Genomic DNA, 18,809 nt, shown 5'->3' with positions numbered 1-18,809 from the left:
ATAAAGGGATAAATCCTTTCCAGAAGGTTTTCAAATTACTTTGCCTAGATCCATTAGAGGAATCACTATTTATGGCCTTACAAAATGTATTCCTTAAATGCTAAGACTCGAAAATCTGAATTAATCCTTGACCCATGAGCTGCAGAATGGATGCTGTGTCAGCAGCATGAAAACAACATTAATTTCTTTCTACGTCTCCCTCAGAGCTCTTGGGTGATTAGCTACACTGTCAATGAGCAGTAACATGCTCAGAGGAATCTTTTTTTTCTGAGTGGGAGGTCTCTACAGTGGGCTTAAAATATTCAGCAAAGCATGATACAAGCGGACGTGCCATCATCCAGGCTTTGCTGTTCTAACTCACAGCGCAGAGAGGCAGAGTGGGTTGAGCATAATTCCTAAGGGCACTGGATTTTCAGAATGGTCAATGAGAATTGGCTTCAACTCAGTCACCAGCTACATTCGCCCCAGACCAGAGAGTCGGCCTGTTAGTGTGGCCACCTTCACCGATGACCTCAGCTAGACCTTCTGGATGACTTGCTGCAGCTTCTCTGTCAGCACGTACTGCTTCACCCTGCACTTTCGTGTTCTGGAGACGGCTTCTTTCCTTCAACCTCATGCACCAACCTCCATTAGGTTCAAACTCTTCTTCCGCAGCTTCCTCACCTCTCAGTCTTCATAGAATTGAAGAGATTAGGCTTTGCCTTAAGGAAATGTTGTGGCTGGTTTGATCTTCTATCCAGACCACTCAGACTTTCTCCATATCACCAATAAGCTGGTTTCATTGCTTATCATTCATGTGTTCACTGGAGTAGCACTTGTAATTTCCTTCAAGAGCTTTTTCTTTGTATTCACAACTTGACTGACTGGCGCAACAGGCCTAGCTTTCAGCCTGTCTCAGCTTTATACGTTGCCTTGCTCACTATGGTTAATCATTTCTAGCTTTTTATTTAAAGTTGAGAGACATGCAACTCTTCCTTTCACTTGAATACTTAAGAGGTCATAGTATGGTTACAAATTAGTTTAATTTCAGTATTTTTGTGTCTCAGGGAATGAGTGGCCTAAGGAAAGAAAAAGATGGGGAATTCCCCGTCAGTAGGGCAGTCAGAACACACACAACATTTATCGATTAAGTCCGCCATGTTATATGGGCATGGTTCATGGTACCCCAAAACAATTACAACTGTAACACCAAAGATCACTCATCACAGATCATCATAATGGACACAATAACGAAAAGGCGTGAAATCGTGCAAGACTTGCCCAAATGCAGCAAGGGACAAGAAGTGCGCACAGGGTGCTGGAAAAATGGCACCAACAGTGCTGCCCAATACAGGGTTGCCACAAGCCTTCCATTTGTGAGAGGGAAAAAAAAAAAAAAAAAACAAGCAAAGTGCAATAAAAGTGAGATACACCCTATGAATCAAAGCAGAGAAGTCTCTGCTTACTGTGAAGAGCTGTGAGGCGGCTACGTAGAGGAGGAGAGCAGGTGAGTAATCCCTCTCCCTGGATCAGGCCCGCGGGAGCGGGAGGCCTCCGCTCTTCCCCACATAAGCTCTTCCATCCACTGGCTATCACACGCTACAAGCACGTGGCATGTAAGTAATACAATTACTTAACCATAAATGCAAATAAAACTTTTTTAAAAAAGAGAAGCTCTAACACTGGAAGACTAACAACCTGACCCCAAATTAAGTCAGTTGATCTATGGGATGTGTCCCTGAAATGGAAGATGTGTAATCATCACCGACGATGGGAGACAGCCACATGTGAGTGAGGACATGCTTGGTACACCAATCTAGGAGAATATTCACTGTCACATGCCAGAAACATTTCCAAACCATCTATTCCAAGACCCCTTTGTACATAATGCTGTAATACGCTCCCTACACCTGCCTCGGGGGGCCCATGTCTTCTAATTTATGTTCTTCTCTCTTGTTTAAAAACTAGAGAAACAATAGTGCTGAGAGGACCATCCTGTAATGCAGCCTCATGTGTCCCGTCCAAACCCAGTCCTCACTGGAGAGGAGGAAGGACTATGGCACAAGCTCACACCCAGTGGCATGAAGGAAAGCAAGGTTCTGTGGTACTTCTGTCCTTTTCCCTGCACAGATTATACTCACCTCAAACAATGTTCCTCCACAGCTAAATAAATAACAACATCCAAAATTCAGCTGCATGTTATGTTGCTTTATGTCAAAAATATTAAAAAGTGACCAACTTAAAAAGTGGCAATGTGAACAGTCGTTAAAGATCTGTGGATCAGCAAATGACAGCCCTATTTAAGTTCTCACATCACTGCCAAACACAGATTGTTAGTCATCATCTCAAGCTAACCAGCCCCCAAAAGAGCATTTAAAAGAAATGTCTTTACTGCACAACAGATAATAAGCTGTCCAGAAACAGGAGAATTACTGAAGTCAGCACATTAGAAATAATCATCTAAAAAAGCCTGAGTCCACATGTACACACAGAAAACTGGTCTTGGAGGCACACAGAGCACGAGGTGTGTTCTCACAGCTACTAACTGTGTGCGCCAGGCCACGGTGGCCACATGCGGCTGAACGTCTCCACTTCTATTTAATCACAGCAACCACCATCACCACTCACTTCCAGAATGGACCTCGCTGCCTCTCTCCTTACCTTCTCCCTTGAATTTAGGAAATTCTGAAGCAAGAGAGTAAGAGTGAGGGTAGGTGGGTGAAAAACACAAATACATATCAGCCTGTGAAAAATGCTGTAGAGGCTGGGCGTGGTGGCTCATGCCTATAATCCCAGCACTTGGGGAGGCTGAGGCGGGCAGATGACAAGGTTAGGTGTTCAAGGCCAGCCTGGCCGACATGGTGAAACCCCGTCTCTACTAAAAATACAAAAATTAGCCGGGTGTGGTGGCGGGCACCTGTAATCCCAGCTACTCGGGAGGCTGGGGCAGGAAAAGCGCTTGAACCCAGGAGGAGGAGGTTGCAGTGAGCTGAGATCATGCCACTGCATTCCAGCCTGGACAACAGAGCAAGACTCCATCTCAAAAAAAAAAACAAAAAAACAAAAAAATGCTGTAGAAATCCATGGGCTTTACCTAACCAAAAAACGTGCACAGAAAATAAATGCTAAGTAGCAATTATTTACCTTCCATAAGACTGTACATATTCAGGAATAATATACGATGCTTTTGATACAAGCATTAGAAAGATCCTTATTACAGAATCCTGGAAAATATCTGTCTCCAAAGAGGGACTATTCAAACAAGAAATCCTACACCACGGGTTAAAAGCACAAACAACGGCGAATCTTGATAAGAACAATTCCATCTCCGACCACAAGAGGGCAAACCACCAACGGCTATTTACACTTCCCCAGGAAACAGGAGAGATGAACTAGACCATCTGGTCAATTTACCTGGAGATAAACAGCCTAATAAAATGTCATTTGGAGAAAAACTTCAGTTCCTGTTTACTCAGTAAAAATATTTGTACATCGAATTAAAATATAATGCAGAAGAGAAACCCTCAATTTAAAGGAAGTCAGTGTTTTCAGGAATAAAGAAATGATCCTAACATGATGGTCAGAGAAGTCTCTAAGTTTGGAACCTGGCACAATTTTGTTTTTAGAAAAATCAAGCACTAATTAACTATAAATCAAAATACATTAAACACACTCTTCAAAAAAGGAAACCTAATTCCAAAATCAGAAAGCCTCATCAACTACTGGAAAACATGCAATACAGCCGCCGCCCTTATCCACGGGGGCACCTCCAAGACTGCCCACTGGATGTCTGAAACTGCGGCTATACCTCTGTATATATACCAACCCTATATATACTATGTTTTCCTATCTATACATACCTATGTGTGTTTCATCTGGAAATTAGGTACAATAATAGATTAACAACAATTAATAATGAAACAGAACAATTATAACAATATACTATAACTAAAGTTATGTGAATGTGGTCTCTCTTTCAAGGTATCTTACTGTATTGTTCTCACCTATTTCAAACCAGGGTTGACCACAGGTAATTGTAACCACATTAAGCAAAGCCAGAGATGAGAGGGAAGTCTGCTATACTGAAATGTAATTGTGATCCTAGAATTTTATTCTTAACTGCTCTAGAGTGACATGGTAAAAAATGTGATTTCACACTTGCCTCAAATGCCCCCGTTTAAAATCAGACTAGGCTGGGCATGGTGGCTCACGCCTGTAATCCCAGCACTTTGGGAAGCTGAGGCGGGTGGATCACTTGAGGTCAGAAGTTGGAGACCAGCCTGGCCAACATGGTAAAACCTCGTCTCTACTAAAACTACAAAAGTTAGCCAGGCATGATGGTGCATGCCTGTAATCCCAGCTACTCGGGAGGCTGAGGCAGAATCGCTTGAACCCAGGAGGCAAAGGTTGCAGTGAGAGCCACTGCACGCCAGCCTGGGCAACAAGAGTGGAACTCCATCTCAAAATGAAATAGTAAAATAAAATTAAAAATAAATAAGCTAAAATAAAACTAGCAGGACTTTCCATACAATATGCTCAGGTAACCAGAGAACAACAGGGACAGAAGGTTATTCCCTTGGTTCAACCATCAGATAAAGTTTAGCTTATTAATCACTGACATGCTCAAAAATGGTATTTCTTGAATTTAAAAAAATAAACAGGAAAAAAGGAAATTTTCCAAAGTTACTCAAGTCTCAGTTTGGCACAAAACCTATTGTAATGGTTAATACTGAGTGCCAACTTGATCGGATTGAAGGACACAAAGTATTGATCCTGGGTGTGTCTGCAAGGGTGTTGCCAGAGGAGATTCACATTTGAGTCAGTGGGCTGGGAAAGGCAGACCCACCCTTAAGCTAGTAGGCACCACCTAATCAGCTTCCAGCAAATATAAAGCAGGCAGAAAAATGTGAAAACGTGAGACTGACCTACCCTCCCAGCCTACATCTTTCTCCTGTGCTGGATGCTTCCTGCCCTCAAACGTCGGCCTCCAACTTCTTCAGTTTTGAGACACGGACTGGCTCTCCTTGCTCCTCAGCCTGCAGATGACCTATTGTGGGACCTTGTATACATATATAATATACATACATATGTGTGTGTATACATTTAGTATACATATATACATGTGTGTATATACATATAGTATACATACATACATATGCGTGTATGTATAGTATGCATAGATACATGTGTACATATAGTATACATACGTGTATATAGTATACAGATACATGCGTATATATAGTATACACAGAAACGTGTGTATGTGTATAGTATACATATATACATGCGTGTATGTGTATGTATACATATAGTATACATATATACATGTGTGTATATACATATATACATATATATACACACATGTACGTATTTATACATTCCCCTATTGTGGGACCTTGTGATCATGTAAGTTAAACTCCTATATATATAATATATATACATGTTTATTATATACGCATGTTTATATATATAATATATAAAATAAACTCCCCTTGAGATATATATATATATCCCCTATTAGTTCTGTCCCTCTGAAGAACCCTAATACACCTATGGATTCAGTGTGACCCCTGCAAAGAGCTCCTTGATGGCAACACACCATGTACACGCACACACGTTTAAACCGGGCACGCATACACGCTCAGACACACATAAGACATGAGTGGGGGCGGGTAGAACAAAGTGAGAGCACCGTTCCTCACAAGAGCCGTGTTTCTAAACACGCCCTGCTGGTCCTTGGAGAGCGTCCTCTGCTGCTGCCAGCTCCAGCACCCACAATCCACTCCAAAGAGGGAGCTCACGATGCCTTCCTGTGGGCTATCAGAGGTAACAGCACACTGCAAGACAAATTCCCATGGCAGATGACACTGACAACATTCAAATGTGTCTGAAAACCACGTCCCACTGGAGAGGATTTTGAGATCCACAAACCGCATTTTTTTCAGTGTAATTTCCTTACGCTGGGTTACTTCTAAAAAATTCACCAGGAAAAATACATGAAAAGTGAAAACCCACTCACCTGCACTCTTACTGTGCTTCAGTCAGTCCAGGATTCACACTTAAGGAGGAGTTCACTTAAGAATTAAAGAAAGACCAGCTGGAACAAGCATCTGTCCCTACTCCAAAGGTGCGTCCACTCAGCAGCTCTGTAACCTCAACTCTCCTTGGCAAAGGTGAGCAACGAGGTCCTCCTTCCTCTGCCTTGGCTCAAGTGTCCTCCTGGAAAGTCCACTGGCGCCATCTCAGGCCTCTTGGCCCAGGGCTGCTCTCATTGGTCCCCAGAAGAAAGATCTCTCCAACTGGCAGGGCCGGGCTAGGAGATGGGCTCACAGCATGGACTGGGCCTGCCCTAGCCCTAGGTCTCCAGGCAGGCTCATGCAGGCCAGCGCCATCCAACTGAGTCACAGACAAAACTGCATTTCCTAACAGCGATGTCTGTCAAGTTGCCATTTCCACCCCTCAGAATGGTGCCAGTGCCACGCTCTCAGTGGGCTCTACACATGGACAGATTTTTTTAAAGGATGTCATGTACTTGTAACCTACCCGCTTCCTAATAGCCCAGCAATACTTGTCTTCAAGGGTTATGGGGAGAACCGAGTTGCAAATGGAAAGTACTTTATACATTAACTGGAACATAACAAGCAGCCAGAAAAAAATTCTGCCCAAGTCGACTTATTACAATAAAAAATACTGCCTTTTAAATTATTATTAACAACTACCAAAAACAGTAGCAACTTCACTTTCAACAGCATGGCTATTATTTAAACACACACACACACACACACACACACACACACAAAACAAGTTGGCGAGAACACAGAAGCAGCAGAAGTCCTGTGCGCTGCTGGTGGGAACGTGATGTGGCACAGCCACTGGAGAAGACCACGTGGCAGTTCCTCAAGACTTAATCACAGAACTAGCATCTGACCCAGCAATTCCATTTCTGGGTATATACAGAAAACAGAGAACAACTGACAAGCAAAGACTCAAATACTTACACAACCATGCTCTTAGCAGCATTATTCACAACAGCCAAGAGGTGAAGGTAACCCAAGTTCCCATCAACACATAATGTTGTACATACATACAATGAAATATTCAGCCTTAAAAAGGAAGGTAACTCTGCCATATGCTACAGCATGGAAAACCCTTGAGCACTCTATGCTGAGTGAAATAAGCCAGTCAAAAGACAAAATGATTGCACTTACATGAGGCACCAACGGTAATCAAATTCAGAGACAGAAAGCAGAATGGTAGAGGGCAGGGTCTGGGAGGGGAAAGGGGACTGTTTAATGGGAAGAGAATTCAGTTTGAGAAGAAAAAAGTTCTGGAGATAAACACTGGTGATGGTTATAAAAATGTGAATGTACTTAGTGCCACTGAACAGTACATTTAAAAATGGCAAACTGCTTTGTATATATGTGTATGTATACACACAATAGAAAAAGAATAGGCATGTGTTCCTAGAAATTCTACCAGAGAAGTTTACTTGTTTTCTGAGGTCACTGAAAAAATATTTTTACATCAAAATTGTCATATTCCCATATTCTTTTTTTCTTGCTACCTTAGAAAAACAATAGCAGCCATTAACATTCCCTTAGCTCCTACTCTGCCAGACTCCATACATAGTACAAACCTTAACAATTCAACCCCACAAGACCGCACAAGGGAGAACGATCATCCTCATTTTCCATCTGAAACACCTGTGGCTCTGAGGCTCAGTCACCCAAGCCCTAGAGCAGAGCTATAAATTTACATCACGTTCTTTCCACACCTCCCTGTGTATCAGCTATTCTCTCTAAGTCACTCTTTCCCCAGCAGAATCAGAGGAACGGTAGTATACAACGGTGTTTTTCAACCACAGGGCAGGATGCAAGTTACACACATGACGCCCCCTTGACAAATCCCACCCCCCACCTCTGCCCACCCATCCACACGCTTCCACAACAGGCACGACAGCCCGACAGCCACAGCCACGTGCCAAGGATCACTATTCTTTCATAAGAACACAAGCCTCAAAATCGGAAAGCCGGTGAAACAATGTGAACAGCTACAAAACATAAGGAAGCAATGCATTTGTAAAATAGTATCACTAGTACGAAGAAAATGACAGAAATTACCTCACTGCACGCCACTGCCAAAAGCACCCATAGCCACAAAAATTAAATCCAGCCTGCGGATCACCAACTCCAAGTCCTGACACTAGCCCCCCGCCCTCCGCCCCCCCCCCAAAAAAAAAAGGATCAATTCTATCACAGTAAAACTGCAACGATTAAAGATCTGAGATGTTTCTCTTCACATCTGAAAAATGCCAGGACGAAAGGAAATGCTGCCTGGTAACTACAGAGCCCTTGATGCCCGGGCCCCAGTGTGGGGCTGAGATGAAAATCCATTACATCTAACAAAAAACCGTATCCTAAGACCAGGTCATTTGCACAGGTCCAGCTGGAGAGTAAACGCTATGTCAAGTACATTTACTTCTTTCTGCTCATGGCAAAGAAAAGCCACACACAGGACAGGCTCGGCCACTTACCGCTGGCCTTGACCTCGCGCACGTAGTTGCTGGGGAACCAGCCGGTCCGGCCGTTGAGTGTGCCCTCCCACCAGCCTCCCTCTTCCACACGGGTGACATGGATGACGTCTCCTTTTGAGAAGGAAAGCTCGTCCTCATTGGTCTGCTGGAAGTTAAACTTTGCTCTTACTACCAGTTGATTGTTGCTATTATCGGTCATGTCCTAAAAGGGGAAGAGTGGGAGAAAAATTATACCAAGAACAGTCTACTTCATTATAAAACAGATCATACTTTACTAGTACAAAGGTAGCATAACTGCCCAACGGCAAAAAAACATTTAGAGAAATTTCAGTTTCCTCCCTTCCAGTGCACCATGACCACCACTAGCACCACTCCAGCCCCCAGAGAACACCCTCTTCACAGCATTCAAAGGTCCTGGTCTGCCACTGTGACGCCTACATAATCAGACACATCCATGTACGTGGAGACAGAGTCACACTACACATACTTCTCCACAAGTTGCAAAAGTTAAGACAACATGGTCATTTCTCTGGCAGTACTTACTGGTGCTTACCTAACACTTCATGTTATGCTATATGACTACAGCATTCATTATGGAACCCACTCTCCATTAGTGGATTTTCAGATTATTTATTTCCAGTATATTTCCATATACCATAGACAGTGCTTTCCTTGTGTAGACAAGGCTGCATTAAAAATATTTGTATGTCTACCTTCGAATATACCTGTAAACAAGCCTATATATTAAATTCTGGTCAGAAGACATATTTATTACAGTTAACTTTTTAATACATTTTTTTAAATTGTCCTCCAAAAGGTTTCTACAAACTACACCAAGCAACATCTCCACCAACAGTATCTAAAAGTTCTTATTTCAAACTTCCACCAACACTCAATATTGCCAAATATTCCTATTTTTTGCCAAACTGACAAGAAGAAATAGTACCTCATATTTTAATTTGCATTTTTCTCAAAAACTGTACATATTTTCAGATTTCTGAAAGGTAGAAAGAGGAAGGTAGAGGGGCTGGGGCCTCTTTGATTTCCATCCGCCCTGGACAGAGCTCCGGAGAGGCTGGAGACGCAGAACTACCAAAGGGCACAGCCTGACAACCCCAGGAGAAGCCTGCTCGTGCCGGCACAGGAGCAAGGAAAGGGCTGCCCGGCAGACCTCAGCCCTGGCCCACTCCACCTCCCTACCACTGACAGTGGGCGAGCCCAGCCCACCTGCAACACAGTGTCCCCACGAAATGCACAAAGTGTGCAGAGCTCCAGGGAGCACCAGTGACGTGAGCAGAGAGTCCAGGCCTCCATCCCCACCAGGGGGCAGCAGGCGACTCCATCTGCCCACACCGGCTTCTCCCTGCCCTCCACCCAGCCATAGGGAAGGCCTGAGACCACCCACACTTCTTAGCATTCAGCTCCCGCTCTACCACTAGCAGGCCCATCATCAGCCCCCCATCCAGCAACACTCACTCCCAGGTACTTGTGGGAAATAACAGAACTTCAAAGACTGGTATCAGTCTCAGAAGCTGAGTCTAAGAGGGCAGAGCTGAAAAGCAGGGTAAGAAACATGGCTCAGAATATCCCAAATTTGGCAAAACACATAAATATACCAATCCAGGAATCTATGTGAACCCCAAATAGTATAAACTTAAAGAAATTCAAACCAACTCATACCATAATTAAACTTATGAAAACTAAAGACAAAAAACTAATTAATAAAACAGACATCTGCGGATATACAATATCTCAAAAATTTACTTCCCATGCACCCCTTTCTCAAGGAGTTAAAAAGGTGCTTCTCCAAAACAGGGGGATTAACCAACAAAAAAACTGAAGAGAAAGAGGTAGAGGAGAGCTACACAGTCAGGGGGAGTGTCCCAGGTGACAACGGAAGGCGGCTCAGAGGCAGCAGCTGTGCGGCCAGCCTGGCTCACGACCAAGGGAGTTTAAAGTATGGCACAGGCTCCAAGAGTGTTAATCAGGAAGAGAAGACAAAAAAATAACGTATTTGAATGTCAAAGAGACCCTTAGAAATACGCAAAGGACTAGATCTGCAACCTGCAAAAAGTACACAGAAAACTAAAGAAATGAGAATTACCAATTCTCCAAAACAAAACGCTATGGGTAAGAACAGCCATAGCATACAATGTGGCTCTGCTCTGAATAGCATTCGCCTCGTCATGTTACCCTGAACACAGATCTCAGTGAAAGCATGGTGGAACTCAGCCATGGGGATGACCGGCCTAGGCATTTATGCAGGAAAGGGGGCCAGGGGAGGAAAACAGCACCAGCTCCTCTTTCTCTGTGGGAATCCACATTGATATCACTTCAAATTAAGAAAAAAAGGGGGGCACTTTGTTTAGAGACACACAGGCAAATACCTACAAAGCACCAACGGAGGAGCAAGACAGCCAAACAGAACCGTCCAGCAAGGTCGCCCCCTCAGCCCCACAGACTCCAAACTAACAACTATCCACATCAGAAAGCACTTCTTAAGAACCAGCACTCAGAAGTCACGGCTGCTAGAGGGGACGACGTCCCCAGTTACTGATACGATTATTACACCTTGTATGCCTGTATCAAGACAGCTCGTGTACCCCATAAATACGTATGTACTATGTACCATAAAAATGAACGAAGAAAGAACCAGGGGAAAAAAACTAAAAGTGGCCAAATCTACTGTGTTTTTTCCTAATAGCAGGTTTCAGAGAATTACTTGACTTTAAACTAAGTGCATGTATAAATCACCGAAAAAAACATTTTTAAAAGGTAAAGCATCAAAGAGGTCACAACAGATCCTCAGTAAGGAGTAGCTGTAATATTCCAAAAATATTTAATACTTATCTATTTAAATGTGTTTACAGATTAAGTATTAATTATAAATATATATTTAATAATTCAAATTTGTAAGTGAAATATTTAATGCATTTTTCATATCTAATCAAGAAGTCCCCGTTCACTGTTTGGCAACAACAGCGCCGGCGAACAGTCACCAGCAGACACAAAGCTCCCTGGGCCCCGTGACCACCAAGGGGCAGGGTCAAGTTTGCCACCACAAGTGAAGCTCCCATCCAGAAACTGCCACGTGCTGCTTGCTCTTGTGTGGTGAAACGTGACCTGAGCTCACTGTGCTACGTAAAGTTCTCTTTTTGCAAAACCACCATCTCCACTCACCAGCTGTCTGCTGTGATCGCCACCACACTCTCCTGTGAGTAATCCAACGTCACCTGGGCACGCTGGCCTTGTGGAAAACAGGCTCACAGTGCATGCAGCCTGGTGACCAGCTCCAACGCCACAACACAACTGTGGTGAGCAAAGCAACACAGGCGCAGCAGGCCCCTCCCTAGGTCAGGTGCCCAGGGTCACCCTTGGCCAGCCCTGAGGCTCCAGCCAGCACCACGGCCGAGGCCAGCGCGGGCCTGAACGGAAGCAGAGGGGAGATGAGGTATGATCAAGAGGCAGCAGCGTTCCACCTCACAGTCATGAGTGTGCAAATGCAGGCACGCTCTACACTCAAGGCATGGACAGTCATGAGTGTGCAAATGCAGGCACGCTCTACACTCAAGGCACGGATGACAGTCATGAGTGTGCAAATGCAGGCACGCTCTACACTCAAGGCACGGACATGAGTGTGCAAATGCAGACACGCTCTACACTCAAGGCACGGATGACAGTCATGAGTGTGCAAATGCAGGCACGCTCTACACTCAAGGCACGGATGACAGTCATGAGTGTGCCAATGCAGGCACGCTCTACACTCAAGGCAGGGATGAGGGAGGCACCTCTACTGACATTACTTCAGCAAAGCAACACCCCAGAAAGGAAGGGTGGCGTCTAAGAGAGGGGAGAATCCAAGGAAAGGTACGGGGGGCAGGCAGCCGTTTCAGATCCAGGTATCCAGGTGAAACGTCCCAATACAACATACCTCCATCCTTCAGCAGTCATTACGCTGAAGGACACGTGGGCTCTGTAATACTCTTTCTGCCTATTACTCTCCAGACAGATTGCTTAGAACATGCCAACAAGTGCTCCATCAGGGCGCAAGATGCATGGGACAGGCTGGGAAAGGATGTCCTAGGAAAGGCTATATTCCAACTACACACTCTATACTACCAAGTTCAGCCTAAAATCACGGCAGCTGAGTGAGGGCTCTGTTCAGTGTCAATAGTGTTACAGGAAGCTGGAAGAGATGTATTTCATCACTATTTTATCATTGTGGGATTTTTTCCCCCTTTTTGAAAAAGCTCTCCTGAAACTGTAGCTTGTCACCTGTCTGGACTCAACATGACACTTAAGGGAGTCTAAATCATTCAGTTGAGAAAAACAAGCCAGTTGTAAAAGAAAAAAAAAAAAAGATATGCCACAGAATCCCATTGCTAAAAAAATACAAAAATGGATAAAACTCGTCTTTACCATTAGACATCAGGACAGCAGATACCTTGGGGAACGCGAGCCCCATCGAGGGGTTGGAGGCTGGTCATGCTCTGCCTCCTCATCTGGGTGCTGCTTACACAGGAACGTTCCATGTATAAAATTTCATCATGCAATACACGACGCTGTATGCACACAACACATGAACTGTTTTTCTAGGGATGTTACATGTCAGGAAAAGTAACTGGAGAGAAGTGAAGACAGCTCCCCCACTGCCCTAACCCAAAGGGAACAGAGACCCCATCCAGGCACACGTGACCTGGCTGGGTACGGTCATCTACGCCCACCATGCTCCTTCACGGCCTCTCCCTGATGCCTAGAGCCAAAGCACCACCCACCAGCATCTTGCATCTTAATCAGCTGTTTACTTTATTGTATCCCATGTTCTGAAATGATCCTAACAATCCAAAACCGGGACGCTCTGGAGTGCTGCTTCACACCAACTCTACCCTCTCCTCCACTCTCTAAGGGTACCTGTCATTGCCTGCACAGAAGGAGAAATGTCTGTCAAAGGACTGAGACAATTTTCACACCAACTTGACTATTTCTGGCCGGGCGCGGTGGCTCAAGCCTGTAATCCCAGCACTTTGGGAGGCCGAGGCGGGCGGATCACAAGGTCAGGAGATCGAGACCACAGTGAAACCCCGTCTCTACTAAAAATACAAAAAAAAAAAAAAAAAAATTAGCCGGGCGCGGTGGCGGGCGCCTGTAGTCCCAGCTACTCAGGAGGCTGAGGCAGGAGAATGGCGGGAACCCGGGAGGCGGAGCTTGCAGTGAGCCGAGATCGAGCCACTGCACTCCAGCCTGGGCGACAGAGCGAGACTCCGTCTCAAAAAAAAAAAAAAAAAACCACTTGACTATTTCTGAGTGCCGTGATCTTGTGTAAATATCTTCTCCAAGCTTCAGTTTCCTCATAATATGTCAACAAACGTAAGATGCCAAAAATTTGACAATGCCTTGATATTCCACCAAATACTGTCAATTAAATTATGGCATACCATCAACTATAAGATACACATACTTCCAGATGTGTTAACATGACTTAAAAAGAGAAGCCTTCGAATTGACAAATATTTAACAATGTGTACAACACATTTGGATATAATTTCTTGCATGTCTTGGAAATACACTCAGTGACCGGTCCAAAGCCAAGGCTACCTGCCAGCATCGGGACTGTGCCAGACATCCAGGTCCCTAGTTTCCAGAAGCAGAAGAAGCACTTTAAGAAATCAAGTCACCTCTCCCAGAAATGAAGGATGATGGGGACAATCACCTCACAAACGCCATCCCCAAGCTCTGAGAACGCATTCAGCACTCAGGGCTGGACCTCTCAGCAGCTGAAGACTAAAAAGCACAGCAGAGACACCAGGAACTCCAGCGGTGTCGATCAAAGTTCTGAAGAGTGAAGTATGAACTCACGCCTTATCTCTGATGAAAGCCATACCTCAACCTACAGCTGGCGCCTACCGCCGAGGCCCATCACAGAGCCGAGCTGGATACAGAGCTCGATGTAGCTCAGCCTCTGGAAGTGGGTAAGAACTCTCCCGAGTGTTCTTTCCTTGGAATGGTGGAGAAGCACCACAGACAAGAGAAAACCTCCACTGCAGTGCAAAGCAGGAAACACAACATCAAACTGTTCAAGCCTGCCTATATCCCGAGGCAGGAAACCTGTCCTGGGGCAGGGGGCTGACGGTTTCACAGATGAAAAACAAGCTTATAAAAACAACCAGCAACTGCAGTGGTGGCTGGAGGACACATTCTTACACTGAAAGGGAGGCAGGCAATGAAGGAACCACACAAGAGCAAAGGGGCGTAAACAGCACCAGCCCCTCAGAACACAGATCCTCGTCTGGGGCATGGAAGCATCTTACGCAATCTCAAAGCTGAGGTTTAATATGATCTCAAAACTGATGTTCAAGAAACTGCAAGTTGCCTTTTAGCTGAACTTTCTATCATGGAAATATTCAAATGCACACAAAAGGAGAGAGTGACAGGTGGCCCTCCATGCATCCACCGCCCAGCTTCAAAGGAATGTTTGGCCATTCTTGTTTCAAGATAAGTTTTTAATTTTTAATCCAAGGAAACTACCTCAAAGTGCTATTGATAAACTACACACAGAAAAACCTAAGGTAAAGAAACACTCATTCTTACCTAGCTTGGCTGAGAGAGGTTTTGGCACATTCCACCAAAGAGCAGGCAGCTCACTAGCACCCAATCAAAACATCAATCAGCCCCAGAAAGACTTCACACAGGTCAGAGCGCGCGAGTCTTGTTTCTAGCATAACGAAATTTCTGCAGCTAATGAAAAATTAATCCTGTACTTATTAGGATCTCAGTAAGATTACCAACACTACATTTAACTTTATTTTACTTAAAATTATACATTTGTAATCCAGTCCTCTACTCAAAAAGAAAAAAATCAGATGAACGGGTGAGACAGCAAATCACGGCTTTACCCAAGGCGTGCTGATATCGCTTATGTTTTCCTCAGGTGTTTTACAGAGCTAATTTCAAGTGTGTTTAGAGTGGTTTGTTTAGTTCTCCTTAACGTGGAATTCTAATGCTCCCAATGGTAGTCCACAGAATTCCTCCAGTGCAGACTCCTGCAAAGCAGGAAACAGCAACAGCCAGGCCTCGTGGGGCCGCTGTCAGGACTGCAGCACTCAGGCCACGCAGCCCACCGCCCACCGCGCCGGGAGCAGTCAGACCCCTCAGGGGTCCTGTAAGAGGAGACACAGCAATGATGGCGAGCTTGAGGTCAAAAAGTTCAGAAACATAAAAATCACATTCCTTGCGTATCTTTCCATTTTTAACACACGCTTCATAAACCACTCTAATTTACTTCCCTCTACAAAACACGACTCTATCTAAATTAATTTTTATTTCTTGAGGACCGCCACCAGCTTACTTAGCAATATTCCCATGTTAAGGCAGAGGAAAATCCATGGACCCTTAATGACTCTAGAATAGGGTTCTCTCTAGACTCACTTTACATGATCACTATGTTTCCAACAAAGTAATGTACTAAGACGTCGCGAGAAGGCAGTGGTATCCCCAGCAGCCAGTCAGTCACTGCACGCCAGCCTGCAGCTCAGAGAAGGGTGCAGGACTACGGAGTAGCAGCCCTGGCTCTGCCCCAACACTCTCCAGGCAGCCCTGCTTTAAGGGCTTGAATTTCTCATTTTCAGCTTCACTATTACATTCCGTGGGTCTTCCTCACAGTCTGTATCCTGAGCATTTATAAAAGAGTATTTTTTCACTCTCCACGACAACTGTTCAATCATCTAAGTTTCTTTCTCTGCATCCCAATCAGCCATTCTAAGGGATTCCCTCCTCTGTAAACTAAATCCTGCCTTAGTAAAGCACACTAAGCCATGCTTTCATGAAGAGAAAAAAAAAAAGTCAGATTCTTTAGTTTTAACCATCTCTTCTTTACAGAGCTGAGTATTTCTACATATATATATTTCTTATTCTCATATTTCTGTACATGTGCATAGCTGATAATGCCATGCAAGTGACAAGGGATGTATTTTAAAGCACGCATCACTCCAGATAGCGAGCCATGAGTCTTACAATACAACCTAAAAACAAACGCGTTTCTCAAAAGCACTCATTAGACATAATATCTGGATAATCTGGTAATGAGCAAATGTCAAACCCGATTACAGGAGCAGCAGAGGCAAAGTCCAGCTAACTTCGCCCTGTTTAACACCATTAATGGAGGCTTATGTATCTTTCCAGATATATCCATACACACTCATATCCTTCCCAAACATATTTAAGTAACAAAATCTCTCAAACTTACCAAACTCCGATACTGGCCCTGGAACAGTTTTGAAGTCCGAGTGTGCAAAGACTGTGATCCAAGGGAGTCAAAAGACTTTATGCGGTGAGACGAGGGCCGGGCACACACGGAGTCACTCCCCAGCCCGATGTCTGCAAAGGGCATGCACACAGAAAAGAGAGCTGAGAGCGCCTGATACCACGCACCCACACTACACACTAGACTCTAAAACTAGGGCAGCACAGAGGGACACACCAAAAGACCACAACAAAGCAGTCCATTTAAGCAGAAAACAAAGAACAAATTCTTTGCTACATAAATGACTTGCATTCATTCCCCAACTACCTTTCCAGAAATCATCTGGAGATAACTATTAATCAGTTCTTCTCTAGCAAAATTTCTAAAAGTTTGTGAAATGTATTATAACTTAAGATTTTCCCTTCACCCGGAAAAAAAAAAAAAAGCCTCTCAAATTCGATTATGGAACAGAGAACAACCAAGTACTGATTCTCCAACGCACCACCACCACGTGCCCACTTTTCCGGGACGATGTGTCATGCAATAAGCAACAGAAGGAAAAGACTTTTATTTAAAAGAGAAAATCCCGCTGTATTTTTCAGCCAGAGAGAACCTTCTGAGGATTATTTCCCCAACACTAAGGCAGCACAGGCTCTACTCACCTCATGAAGTTGTTGACAGAATCAAACTAAACAGACATTAAGAGGCTTAGTTCTATTCTCTGGATCCCCCTTCATAAGACACTCCACAAAGGCCAACCAACAAATAATAGCAACTTATTCTTAAAAGTGACTCAATTAAAAAAAGAGAGAGAGAGAACAAGGCTGTGAAAAAGTTTGCTGGGAAAATTGCTGTTCTGAGAGGCACGTGCCAGCCATGTCCTAAATTCCAGGGAGCCTTCCATGAAAGCAACCCTAAGTCTCCAGGTCCCAGCTTCCTCGCGAGTGTTTGGATTGGCTTACACAGCATCTGATAAAATTCTGAATTAAACTGTCAACATCTAAAAGTCTGAAGGTATTAGCAAAAACCCAGATTCCCCACTGCTCTTAACACATTTAGGATGTGGCCACACCAGGTCTATATCCCCTCAGGTAAAGCTGGCTCAGAGCTGGGCAGGGGCTGTCCTGAGAGGACCCAGCACCCACACCCTTCCGTCCAGCTCCTCCCTTCACGCCACCTGCCTGACCCCACAGACGTGGGCTTGCTATACTAATGGTCTTAAATTCTTCTCAGGCCCATGCACCCTACACTTCCCAGGACCTGCTGAGGGCAGGTTATGAGTAATCTCTATAGAGCACGTTCTACTTGAGGACACAGGGGTCTCAGGCAACCTGCAGCACAAAACCAGCTAAAAGGGCATTTCCAGCAAATTCTACAGGGCTCCCTGCCATGGGCTGCAGCGCTCTGCTGGCCCCAGCCTTTCAGGAAATTCTCATATGAGGAGGGCATCCTGAAGACATTCTGTACTTCCCCATCACCAAGCTTTCTTCTATCCAATTAAAAGGCCAGTTACAGTCAACTAAATGCCTTGAGAACACATACGGTTTTAAGTGACAGAAGCAGAAAGACAAAGACATCTTCCTAAGAATGTCCACAGTAACAGTGGTTGCTGCAGCCGTCTTACTGTTCGCCAGTCAAGGAAAGTTGAAATCTAGAAAGATACAAGGCCGAGCACGGTGGCTCACGCCTGTAATCCCAGCACACCGGGAGGCCAAGGCAGGCGGATCACCTGAGGCTGGGAGTTCCAGACCAGCCTGACCAATATGGAGAAACCCCGTCTCTACTAAAAATACAAAATTAGCCAGGTGTGGTGGTGTGTGCCTGTAATCCCAGGAGGCGGAGGTTGCGGTGAGCCAAGATCATGCCATTTCAGCCTGGGCAACAAGAGCGAAACTCTGTCTCAAAAAGAAAAGAAAAGATACGGGCATTGCCTTCCCACTGACTTCAAAAACAAAAACAAAAGGCAAACAGAAAAGCAAAACATTCCTTCCATCTAGGAGGGGTCATTCCTATAGTTTAAAACCTTAAAAGTTTATCTGATAACTTCCAAATTTGTCT

At 44.5% G+C, this 18,809-nt stretch overlaps 1 protein-coding gene across 43 annotated transcripts in view; it reads right to left on the bottom strand.

The window, feature by feature from the left end:
* The window catches only part of ARHGEF7 (Rho guanine nucleotide exchange factor 7), a 181,933-nt gene that overhangs the window by 79,572 nt on the left and 83,552 nt on the right, over positions 1-18,809 (bottom strand). For 32 of the 43 annotated variants that reach the window (XR_012426579.1, XR_012426580.1, XR_012426581.1 and 29 more), the window contains 2 exons: positions 16,755-16,885; positions 8,513-8,714 (listed from right to left, as the gene is read on the bottom strand). Coding sequence is in view for 30 of the 43 variants with exons in the window: in XM_065533487.2 (XP_065389559.1) it covers positions 8,513-8,714; positions 16,755-16,885 (333 nt within the window). In the remaining 13 variants the exon portion in view is untranslated. The remainder of the gene's footprint in view (positions 1-8,512; positions 8,715-16,754; positions 16,886-18,809) is intronic. The other 11 variants (XR_012426588.1, XM_074021434.1, XM_074021440.1 and 8 more) reach the window with 1 other exon arrangement.

Source organism: Macaca fascicularis, chromosome 17, assembly GCF_037993035.2.
Source record: "Macaca fascicularis isolate 582-1 chromosome 17, T2T-MFA8v1.1".
NCBI lineage: Eukaryota > Metazoa > Chordata > Mammalia > Primates > Cercopithecidae > Macaca > Macaca fascicularis.
Note: the sequence above shows the minus strand (reverse complement) of the source record. Positions and strands in the feature narration are given on the sequence as shown.